This window comes from Canis lupus, chromosome 13 (assembly GCF_048164855.1).
Source record: "Canis lupus baileyi chromosome 13, mCanLup2.hap1, whole genome shotgun sequence".
Lineage (NCBI taxonomy): Eukaryota > Metazoa > Chordata > Mammalia > Carnivora > Canidae > Canis > Canis lupus.
In genome coordinates, this window is record NC_132850.1 from 41,395,954 (window position 1) to 41,409,088 (window position 13,135).

General features: G+C 37.2%; 1 protein-coding gene across 12 annotated transcripts in view; it reads left to right on the forward strand.

Moving 5' to 3' along the window:
• The window catches only part of ANO4 (anoctamin 4), a 403,411-nt gene extending 390,751 nt beyond the window's left edge, over positions 1–12,660 (forward strand). For 11 of the 12 annotated variants that reach the window (XM_072773292.1, XM_072773290.1, XM_072773286.1 and 8 more), the window contains 3 exons: positions 7,955–8,060; positions 9,496–9,691; positions 11,901–12,660. In XM_072773292.1, the coding sequence (XP_072629393.1) occupies positions 7,955–8,060; positions 9,496–9,687 (298 nt within the window). In that variant the 3' untranslated portion in view covers positions 9,688–9,691; positions 11,901–12,660. Of the gene's footprint in view, positions 1–7,954; positions 8,061–9,495; positions 9,692–11,900 lie in introns of those variants that run through there. The other variant, XR_012005974.1, reaches the window with a different exon arrangement.
• The last annotated feature ends 475 nt before the right edge of the window (positions 12,661–13,135 follow it).

Sequence of the window (13,135 nt, forward strand, 5' to 3'; positions counted from 1 at the left end):
GTAATAGACAAAGATCATTATATAATGATAAAAGGGTTAGTCAGTCCAACAAGAAGATACATTTCCCAACATACCCAACCAATAGACACCTGATATATAAAACAATTATTAATAGACCTAGGGAGAAATAGATAGCATTAAACTAATAGTAGAGAACTTTAATACCCCACTTACAACAAAGGATAAATCATCCAGACAGAAAAGTCAATAAAATAAATGGTCTGTACAACATTTTATAGGTATATACAGAGCTTTCGATCCAAAAGCAACAGAATGCATACATTTCAAGTGCATGTGAAACATTCTCCAGAATACAAATCAAAACCACAATGAGATACCACCTCACACCAGGGAGAATGGCTAAAATTAACAAGTCAGGAAACAACAGATGTTGGCAAGGATTTGGAGAAAGGAGAACGAACCTCTTACACTGTTGGTGGGAATGCAAGCTGGTGCAGCCACTCTGGAAAACATGTGGAGGTTCTTCAAGAAGTTAAAAATAGAGCTACCCTATGACCCAGCAATTGCACTACTGGGTATTTATCCAAAGGATACAAACATAGGGATCCTAAGGGGCACCTCACCCCATTGTTTACATCAGCAATTTCCACAATAGCCAAACTATGGAAAGAGCCCAAATGTCCATCAATAGATGAGCGGATAAAGAAGATGGTGTTTACACACACACACACACACACACACACACACAGAGGAATATTACTCATCCATCAAAATGAAGTCTTGCCATTTATATCGACATGGATGGAACTGGAGGGTATTATGCTAAGCAAAATATATCAGTCAGAGAAAGATGATTATCATATGATCTCACTCATATGTGGAATTTAAGAAACAAAACAGAAGATCATGAGGGTAACTGGGTGATGGGCATTAAGGAGGGTACTTGATGTAATATGCACTGGATGTTATATGCAACTGATGAATCACTAACCTCAAACTAATAATACATCATATGTTAATTGAATTTAAGTTAAAAATAAAAAGAAATAGAATAGATCATGTTCTGCCACAAAACAAGTCTTAAACAATTTAAGAAGATTGAAATCACATGAAGCATCTCTTCTGATCCCAATGCCAATGGTATGAAATGAGAAATTACAAGAAGAAAACTAGAAAAACTCACAAATATGTGGAGATTAAACATGCTACTGAACATCCAATGGGTCAAAGGAGAAATAAGACATAGCTAGAGACATTTAGAAATAGACATATAATGTACCAAAACATATGAGATGCGGTAAAAGCAATTCTAAGAGGAATGTTCATAGCAATAAATGCCTACCTCAAGAAACAAGAAAAATCTCAACCTAACTTTATACCTCCAGGAGAAGGAAGGAAGGGAAGATGAATGAACAAACGAATGAAGTTAGTAGAAGGAAGAAAGTAACAAAATCAGAGCAGAAATAAGACTAAAAACAAATAGAAAAGATCAATGAAACTAGGAGGTGGTTCTTCTTTGTAAAGATAAGTAAATAGATGAACCTTTAGCTAGACTTTCCAAGAAAAAAATATTCAAATGAATGAGAAGTGAAAGAGGATACATGATAACTGATACCACAGAAAAACAAAGGCTCATAAGAGACCAGTGGACAATTATATACCAACAACTTGACAGCCTCAAAGAAATGGATAAATTCCTTGAAACGTATAAACCATCAAGGCCAAATCAGGAGAAGAGGGTAAGGTATAATTAAGTTCCTGAAAATGTTTTAATTCTTGCGTTACATGGTAGACATGAGTGAGGGTTTATCATACTAAGTATTAAATAAATATAAAGGTTAGAGAGAAGAATATGAATGGATCAATGAGGTTAGTTTAAAAAATTAAATATGATGAGGTTGTACCTGAAGTTGAAAATAATGTTCTATGGAAATGCAAAAGATGAAGAATAGTCAAGATACTTCTGAAGAATAATAGTAGAGATTTACTTTATGTTAGAATTAGTATAAAATTATAATCAGTGTAATGGTGTCACAGAATCAAATAAATAGAAAATGGAATAGAATTGAGAACTCAAAAATTGCATATTAATTAAAGGTATAGTCACAAAATAACACATACATTATGATTTCATTTATATAGAGTTCAAAGCAGACAAACTCAGCAGTTTTACTCAGAAACACTTGCATAAGTAGTATAACTATAAAGAAAAGCAGAAAATTAGATAGCAGTTATCTCTCTGGGTGTCTGGGATTGCCAGCAAGGCATTTCTAAGTTACTAACCACGTTCTAGGATTTACCTTAGATGGCGGTTATCTGAAGTTCACTCTCGTTCTTTCAAATGTACATGTACTTTTACATTTTTAAAAATGGGAACGAATTAAGTATACCTGGAAGTGGAAAAAAAAATGTTTGCAAGCCATAACCTAAGTGGGAACGTCCTGCTTTTCCCACACGTAAAATTGAAGCCAAGAAATTACAAGTGTTTTGTTTTGAAAACAATTCTAACTCACTTGGAAAAATTCCTGCAAACATTGACACCGCTGGACCACTTAGTTTCTCTGAAGATACTAAATGAAGATTAGAGAAGTAAAACATTGATTCAATTAGCTTTGAAGCTTGGCTTTCTGTCTGTTTCCAGGGAAGTGTTTTGTTTGCACAATAAACATGTACTGTCATTTGGCAAAAAAAAAAAAAAAAAATAGCACTCTATCAAAAACAGAGGTGTGGGGCACAAATGACATCTGAGCACCTCTCGAGCCCCTGCCTCATTGAAAAGGCCAGTGGGATCAGAAGTAGGCTAGCACTTCAACTGAGAGCTCTGCTTCAAACAGTCATCTGCAAGCTAAAAGAAAAGAGTGAGAGTCAACAGTTATAGATCCTGGTGAGATGGAGAGACCCTAATTGTGTTACTAGGGAAAACTGATGTCCATAGAAGTTTCATTAATTACCTAAGATCATAACATCAGGCAGACCCCAGCCTTGGTTTGCGTGTGCTTTCCAGCGAGTGCATGATTGGAGAGACAGCTGTGGGCAGTGAAGCACAAGAGAGCCAGACTCATTAGCATCACTAATAGCAATAAGAAGTTTTCTAGAGAGAAACTTGACTTTATGATACAGTAGCTTTAGAGAGCAGGAAGGCCAGAGACCTGCTGCTTCTGAAAACTGGAACTTCCTAAAAATTTCTATCTGAAACCAAGAATCAGAAGTTAAGTGCCAGTGTAGGTACATTGCATTCCTTTGTGCACAAATTAGCAGAGCTCTGTGATAGATCCACAAATGGATGTATACTATACAGGGGCTGAACAAACAGATGCATGTTCTCTTTAAGATTTATTCATTTATTCATGAGAGACACACAGAGAGAGGCAGAGATATAGGCAGAGGGAGAAGCAGGCTCCCTGCGGGGAGCCCAATGCAGGACTCGATTCCAGGACCCCGGGGTCATGACCTGAGCCCAAGGCAGATCCTCAACCACTGAGCCATGCAGGCATCCCGAGATATAGATTCTCAACAACTGGATCTCTGTATAGAAACTATCTGATATATTGCCAACTCACCGTAACCATGAATATAAGTGCTTTCTACATATTAAAAATGTAAAAAATGTTAATTTAAATAATATAAAAAATCCATTAATTAAAATGCAAGATCACCACCTAAAAACAAGTGTTTTCATTTTCGCACATTTCAGTAGTCTTCGATTATTGGTGGGAGATACATTCCAATACCCCAAGTGGATGCCTGAAACTGAATGATACCAAAACCTATATATACCATGTTTTTTCTTTACACACTTACATAGTAAAGTTTAATTTATAAATTAGGCACAGTAAGAGATTTATAACAATAATCATAACAATATACTGTTAAGAAAAGCTATACGGTATCTCTCTCAAAATATCTAGCACTGTACTCACCCTTCACCTCATGATGATAAGAGATGATAAAATGCCTATGTGAGGAGATGAAGTGAGGCAAATGATATAGGCATTGTGCCCTAGGATTAGGCTACCGTTGACCTTGTGACAATAAAAAGAAGATCACGTGCCTACTGACTGGCAGGGAGGATGTGGTAACTGAAACACAGAGAGCCAAACAGTAGGATGGGAGTGAGGGCAGGGGCAACTACTTGCATATATGTCCAATTTTACAAATAGAGTCATGTTTGATAATCTCTCTCACTGTGTCATAAAAAATATTTCGTCTTTCTAGTCTCATACTTTAATGAATGGTTGTACTATACTATACAGATGTATATATGAATTCATTTATTTGCTACAAATGTGTAGCAGCAATTTGAGGACAATACATTGGTGTCTTTGGAAACAGTCTAGGGGATAACACCATGATTTTCTACCCAATGAATTTAGAAGAGATCTGGGGAGAAAGAGCTTTACTAATATTCTTCAAAAGTAAAGCTGAACAAAGTCTGAGAAGCTAAGAGAGATTGAGCAGTCACCATGAAGGACACAAGAGCACAGCTAAGGCATAAATAAGAAAGGAGCAGTAGGTTCTGAAAATTTTCTGTTTTAGTGAAGTAACTAAGTATATACTTTATGTTGGCTAATTGAATTTAAAGTTAAAATTTTTTTTTAAGTTTAAGGAGTTAATGAGGGTAACTCTTGAAATATTCAAGTCCCCTCCTTTTAAAAAAATTATTTATTCATGAGAAACACACACAGAGAGGCAGAAAGAGAAGCAGGCTCCCTGCAGGGAGCCCGAAGCGGGACTGGATCCCAGGACCCCAGGATCATGACCTGAGCCTAAGGCAGGCGCTCAACCACTGAGCCACCCAGGCATCCCAGGTCCCCTCCTTTTATAAATATATGTTTACCTAATAACCAACTATATCTATAATTAAAAGCATACTGCCATTTTTCTTCTAGAATATTTATTCAGATTATATTTGAAATATAGGTAGCTAAAGACAATAGGAATCACATTATTTTAATTGTAGAAAACACACTTTGATTCTTGACTAGTTGTGCTCTGCAAAAAGTAAAAGAAAGTTAGAACTTTTATTCTTGAATAAATTGGACCTTTGACAGGAGCTATTTATGTAACTATATACCAGAATAAAAGTGTTCTAGGCAATTACCTAATCCTCATCATTATAGAGAGAACCAACAGCTTAAAGGCACTAATAGATTGATTTTTAATCTCAGCACTAGATACTCATCATAAATATAATTTTACTGACAAAATAAATACACTATTATTATTTACCATAAGTATTAATGATAATTAATAGGATGATTGTGATAATAGTGACAGCTCATTTCTATAATCCTTAATACTCTTCAAAAATACTCTGCACAGGACAAAAAAGACAAATAGATCAATGGAAAAGGATAGACAGTCCAGAAATAACCCCACATCTATGTGGTCAATTAACCTATGAAAAAGGAGGCAAGACATACAGTGGGGGAAAAAATCAAATGGTGTTGGGAAAACTGGACAGCTCCATGCAAATAATGAAACTGAACCACTTTCTCATAACCATACACAAAAATAAACCCAGAATGGATTAAAGACCTAAATATGAGACCTGAAACCATAAAACTCCTGGAAGAGAGTTTGGGTGAGCAGTAATCTCTTGGACATCAACCACAGCAAATTATTTATGGATATGTGTTCTCAGGCAAGGAAAACAAAGCAAAAATAAACTATGGGGACTACATGGAAATAAAAAGCTTTTGCAAGGCAAAGGAAATTGAACTCTACATCTGAAACTAATGATGTACTATGTGTTGGCTAATAGAATTTAAATTTTAAAAAATGGCAACCTAGTAAATGGGAGTAGATTTTTGCAATTGATACATCTGATAAGAGGTTTATATCCAAAATATATAAAGAACTTAACACCAAAAAAAGAGAAACTATCAGATTAAAAAAATAGGCAGAGGATCTGAATAGACATTTTCCCAAAGAAGACATACAGATGACCATGAGAGAAATAAAAAGGTACTCAACATCTCTAACCATGAGCAAAATGCAAATCAAAACCACAATGGGATATCACCTCACACCAGCCAGAATGGCTAGTATCAAAAAGGCAAGAAATAAGTGTTAGCAGGGATACGGGGAAAAGGGAATCCTTGTGCACTATTAGTGGGAATGTAAATAGGTGCAACCACTGTGGAAAACATTATGGAGGTTCCTCAAAAAATAAGAAATACCATATACTCTAGTAATTCTACACTAGATATTTATCCAAAGAAAACGAAAACAGATTTGAAAAGATACATGTATCCCATTTTATTGAAGCATTGCTCACAATAGCTAAGGTATGGAGCAACCCAAGAGTCCGCTGAGGTACCTAAAGAGGTAGTTTATACATAAAGTGAAATAGTACTCAGCCATGAAAAAGAACAAGATCTTGACATTATGGATGGACCTAGAGGAGATTATGCTAAGTGAAATAAGCCAGACAAAAACAAATACTATGTGATTTCACTTATATATGGAACCTAAAAAAAAAATAAATGAACAAAAAAACCAGACCCTTAAACACACTGGTGATTGTCAGAGGGAAGTGGGTAGGGGAATAGGCTAAATAGAATGGGGATTAAGAGATACAGACTTCCAGTTATAAAATAAGTCCCAGGATGAAAAAGTAAAGCATAAGAAATATAGTCAATATTGTGCTAACATTGAATGATAACAGATGGTGACTATACTTATTGTGATGAGCACTAATGTATAGAATTGTCAAATCAGTATGTTCTATACCTGACACCAATATAACGTTGTATGTCAATTGTGTGTAATTAAAAAAAAAAAAAGATGCTCTGCACAGGAATTATCTTGTATCCTCACACACAACTTAGTGCTGACCCTGAGGTTAGGTACGATCTTACATGAGCGCCTCGATAATCATAACTTTTCCTCAGATATGGGAATTTGGTGTGTTTACACACAGAAGCATTAGAAGAATTAGCATCTCCAGATCTTTCCACATTTCTGGGGCTAATGAAAAGAATACTGGGCTAAGAAACATGAAACTCTATAATATGGAAAATAATTTTTCAGTTTTTCTACCTGTGATAGTAATGATAATGGCAAAAATAAAGTGGAGTCACACAGATTTAAGTTCCTAGGACAGGTGCCTACTTCCTAATGGGTGTTCAACAAATATTTGTGGAATTTGATGCAGACTCAAAAGTTATAGTTGGAGCATATATTAGAAAGGACTTTTAAAAAATAATAAAAAATAATAAAAAATTTTTTAAAAGAAAGGACTTTTTTAGTGGGAAGTGGCAAAAATCCAGTATAAACTGACTTAAAAAGAACATCATTGGTTCAGGTAACTGGAGGTTGGCAGGATGATACTAATGTTAGTAATGGTTGGATCGCAAGCCTCCAGCAGCATCAGCAAGACACTGCTTCTCTACTGGCTCTGCATTGTTTCACATGACCTCATTCTTTTTTTTTTTTAAGATTTTATTTATTTATTCATGAGAGACAGAGAGAGAGAGAGAGAGAGAGAGAGGCAGAGACACAGGCAGAGGGAGAAGTAGGCTCCATGCAGGGAGCCCAACGCGGGCCTCCATCCTGGGCCTCCAGGATCATGCCCTGGGCTGAAGGCGGTGCTAAACCGCTGAGCCACCCAGGCTTCCCTCACATGACCTCATTCTAAGCAAACTCTCTCCACACACAGTCTATGATGGATTTAATTATAATTCACTAAATGACCATTCTAACAGAAGCCCTGATGAGGAGTCTCATTGATCACGTCTGAGTCATCTTTTGAACTGGGATCAGGGATGAAGGTGAGCCCTGCCTAAGCCACACGGATAATTCCCCAGAGGAGAAGAGATACTCTTTTACCAGAAGAAAAAAATAATGGATAAGTGACAAATGTCTAGGATAGAGAAGCTTTTTTAAACTATCTATCATGAATGAGGACTACATGTGGGAATGAATGAGATTTGGGAGTCAGGAAAATCATAGTTCGGAACATAACATTTGTTCTCCTATGTATTTATAGATACCGAGACTACCGTGACCCCCCGCACTCACTGGTGCCCTATGGCTACACATTGCAATTCTGGCATGTTCTAGCAGCTCGATTGGCTTTTATCATTGTATTTGAGGTATGTTCTCTTAACCAATTCCTTTGCCATAATTAAGTAACTAAGAATAATGCATGAATGCAAGTGTGAGAACGTTCAACGTGGTTATTTATGTTCAGAAGTATTATAGTAATATTATATAGCCTCTTTTTTAAATCTTTTTCTTCACCTTGAGCTGTCCAAGAAATGATTGAAAGTCCATTGTTGATTGTTAGTGGATACATCAGAAATCATTATTCTAATGTTCTAGGACCATTGTTATTCGACGTTAGGAAAATTGCAGTTTTTTCCATCCCTACTCCTACAGACTCAGATACATCATGTTTGTCATTTGCTTTCCACAAGCCCTCCGAGGTGATTCTTTCTGATGTAGATGTTCAGGGGCTATAGTTTGGAAAACAACTAAGTTGGGTATCACACAAATGGTAGCCTCTCTTTGTGTGTCATCATGACATTACTTACATTCAGGACATAAATAAGTATTCATTATCTAAGACTCAAAATTAACTTTAAATCTACCTAGCAATTACTTATATGTCAGTAAAAATACATTGCCTGTTTTCTTTTAGTCTTTAAGAAAATTGCTACTAGAAATCATTTGCATTTCTATGACTGTACTTTATAAATGGAAATTTCATCTCCTGTCACATAATATTAAAGCCAGATTAATGCAAACCAGGACTGCCTCTTGCCTTAGACTTGACATTTCCTATACCTCGTCTTCCATCATTTTTTTTCCTTCATTCCAGGGAACCAAGAAAAGATAAGCTGTTCTTCCTGGGAATTCACTTATCTAATACTTTAGAATTATGAGAGTTCTTAAATTATCATCTGGTACTTTACTGGTCATTATCATATAGACAAACAGAAATGACAGTGTTTCTAGTTTCAGCTGTTAGTAAGTCAGGTGTAAAGAATTTGTGGCAGTGTGCCAGAAAAAATTTCTTCCTGAAATGATCATTTTCTTAAGGCCTATTGATCATTCTTGCAGTCAAATTGGCAAAGTGAATTTAGCAATAGATAAAGCATTTTGAAACATTTTCTTATGATTTTCACAATAATGCCCGATCTATACATGAGCAAATTGAAACTCAGAGTGAATTTTTCCCAGGTAAGCAGACATTTCTTAAGTAATAAAAGCCAGGATTCAACCCTGAGTTTTCTGACTCCATGGTATAGGTACTTCTGGCTCTCCTTTGCATTCTCTGACCACTCCTCTACCTTCTCTCCTGATTCCTTTCCTCATTCCCTGTGAGGTGTTATCAGACCAAGTTCAGTCCTCACGATCCCTGTGATCTTCTTTCCTCACATACATCCTCTGGCCTCATTCCACTTTCCAGACACTCAAGAGGCTCCACATCCCTGGAATGAGAGTTCTTATACCACCTCCCAGATCTCTTTCCAGCTAAGGAGGTGCAATAGATCTAACGTGTTGTATTCTCCTTTATGTTTTTAGCATCTCGTGTTTTGTATAAAGCACCTCATTTCATATCTGATCCCAGACCTCCCAAAAGATCTAAGGGATCGAATGAGAAGAGAGAAGTACTTGATTCAGGAGATGATGTATGAAGCAGAACTGGAGCGTCTCCAGAAAGAACGGAAGGAAAGGAAGAAAAATGGAAAAGCACACCACAATGAGTGGCCGTGACCAGGTAGGTGAGAGGTGTGCTCATAGTCTAAAACCTCTCCTTGGGTTGAAAGGGATGCTTTAAACTCCCTTGAATCAAAGCTTGCCATTGTCCTACTGATAGGAATCAAACTCCTTAGAAGCTTCCCAAACCAGATTGTTTCTTAATTGTGTAATTTAACTTTCTCTTCCCTTTGCACATAATTCCTACAACTCTTATCTACCTCCGATGCCACTCTTGGCCTGGCAGTCAATGCCTTTAGGAGTTGGCCTCAGTGTTCCCTGAAATAAGCCTTCTCTCTCCCTTTTACTCCCAGTCTGGCGATTCTTCTTAAGCAGAAAGAAGAGTCATGTTGCCTTGAGGATATTAAAGCCACCTTTTTATCCCACCCAAGATGGCCTTCTCTCTATGGAAGGAAGGAAACATTTCTATGGAAACATTTATCGTTTCTTCCCAGGATAATCCATGTTACACCATACCCTCTAAGAAGTTTTCCCCAGACTCATCAGCCCAGTGAGACTCACTTCTTATAAACTTCTCTGATTATTGCATCAGTGCTACATGTATTGGCATATATATTGATCTGTATTGTTAATTTATGATTTTCCCAACTGTTATCAGGCTTCCCCAGCAGAATGGTAAACATCTTTAGGAAAGTTTTTCTGGGTGGTAATTTTATCCTTCCTACTAGTTAACATGGCATTAAGCACATGGCACCCATTAATGCAATTCAGTCAATAAAGGTTAAGTGGATTAAGGCGACAAACAGTGTAAAGAAGTTTCAGAATGTTCCCACATATCTTATCAGAAAGTTGTCTTGAAACCTTCTCCCTGGCAAATCTATTGGCTGTGTGTCCTTGGGCAAGTCCATTAACCTCTGGGCTTAAGTTTCTTCAACGATGAAATGCTTAGATGAGCTCTCAGTTCTGGTACTCTGTGAATCTGACATTATGGCATTTCTTTTGCCTTCCTCACCCTTAATTTCTCTGTCTCCACTGGTTTGAAGATGAACTTTGAAAATGTTGTTCAAAATTTGGCCTCTAAAAGAATTAAATATACAGGAAGGAAAGTTAGGTTTTTCACTTTCCATACCAGTTAATGTGTAGCAGCTATCTGTAGAGATGTTTGTTGTTAAGTTAGTGAATTTGTGTCGTTCCAGATCTGTGTAAAGAGCCCAGGAGGCTGTTATGAATGGGAGATGAGGGTAGACTTGGAGGAAATCACCCAGACCCCCCAGGGATAAGAGTGGTATATAGATATTGAACAATACCCCCACCCTCAATTCCAAAGTAGGCCTTGGTCTCACTAAAGGCAAGACATTTTTTGTAACAGTAATTTTCCCATTTCCCGGATCTGCCATTTGGGTCTGTGATTTTGGGAAAATTGCTTAATTTTTCTGAGCCTGCTCATTTGGCAGAACCAATATGCAGCTCAAATAAGGCAATGTATATGAGACACATGTGAAACAATAAAATGCTATAGAATACTAGGCGGAGTTCTTATTGTTAACTATTTTGTTATATAGTCTGCCAGATTCTAGACTTTTCCACTCTCTATCTGTATGACCTGGAATGGAGTGTTCATGTGGATTTGATTTCCACATTTTACGACAGTAAAGAAGCTAGACTGAGCAATACTTTAAGAGCCTATGCAACTTTAACCTTCTGGGATCCTAGAATTGGTTCCAAGCCCCTGGCCCCAAATCCCATTCTGATCACCTCTTCTCTGGCTCTGGTCAGCCATCCAAGGAGAAAGAGTGACTATCCAGGTGGCCATGTTTGAGGGTAGGAGGCAGACATCGGAGAAGAGAGCTGCTCCCAGGAGCTCCAGTAGCTAGAGACCAAGGTGCAGCAGTAGCATTACCTCCATCTAGGGGCCACGTTGGGCTACAGGGCTGGTAACCAGTCGGGAGTTTCTTCTGGCCTCATCATTGAGGGCTGCTATCTCCCCAGAGGACATTTCTAATTTTTGCTTGAAAGCATAGTGTTTGTCTGTCTGTCTCTATTCCCCCAACAGTTGGCAGGATGTCACCTTGCTTCAGACTGCCTTTCTGACTCAGTCTGTTCATCTGTAAAGCAGGCACAATAATGTTTATACCATACCTGACTCAGTTTGGGGTTACAAATTCTTTGAGTGCCTTTGACTCATGGTGAGTACAAACCAACCATTGTACACTGTGTTCTTAAGCCATTGTGTGTACCTAGGGTTTCAATGCCTTCTTTTTTCTTCCTAGGTAATAGTTCATTTCCAAGCCAAGGACCTGAATTCTGTTTACTTCTCCCAGCTGTGCAAAAGCACATTCAAGTGAATGACTAAAATGCAACTGCAGTGCATGTCGCAGACATTGGCAGCAGCAGGGGGGTCAGCACCCTTAAAGGACTACCTGGGAAATCATGCTGCTGTGAAATCACGTTGCAGCACACAATTGCTATCTATCCATAGACCATTCTTGACCAAGCAAGCATGCACATCATGGGCAGTTACATTCTCAAGTTTTTAAAACCAAGGGGAACTTGTATACTGGGCCTGTTTTTCAGCCTGTTTGCTACCTTTTTTGCATTCTACCCCATATGAATTTTACAGACACTGGGCGAATAAGGGTATTCAGACACCTGGACACACATTCCTAGAATGTTGTGATGTCCTAATTCCATGTCACCAAATGATACAGACAAGACCCTGTTTACAATTTTTTCTTTTTTTTTAATTTCAGATCTTTCTGAGGAGATTATTATATATGACATATCTATAGCTATGTGTATGGCCATAGATGTATTTCTGTGTGTACATATGTATAGTCATGTATTCTTACATATGTACATACAAATACAGAGATATATAAAGTACATAGAAATTCCTTACCTGTAAATAGCCAAAAGGGTAATGACATGAATGATAAATTTTCACATTTAAATAATCATCAACATGAAGCCATGTTTAATGCTTGTATAATGTGATGCAATAAAATTTAAAATAAATTTATGCACACGGAATATTTTCAGTTGGGCCTTCTGAAATTCTGTCATGTTTTTTTCTCATAAAATAAGAGAAATCAGAATGAGATCTTTAAAGAAAGGTTTATTACTCCCACACACTCCTGAGAAATCACTTCACCTTTGAGACAGACTATATTTTTTCTAAATCCACCTTTTCCATCTTGTCTCTATGCTACCTTTTTAGAGTACCAACCCAACTAATTAGAAATCACTCAGAAAAACTTGGAAAATGCCACACACTTTGTTGATCTTGACACACTTTGTTGAAGAAAAAGGAAATATAGCCAATGACACTTATGCTGTCGTAGTTACCCTGCTTACACTAGTTTGGTCTGTTAATCCTAAGGAAGAAGCCATCTGTTTGGAAAAAAAAAAAAATTTCTAAGCATTCCTGTTGTGGTAACTCTTGTTCTGGAGATAGCAGAACCTACCCTTGAACTATATTATCATCTTGCCTATGTTAGCTAAAGGG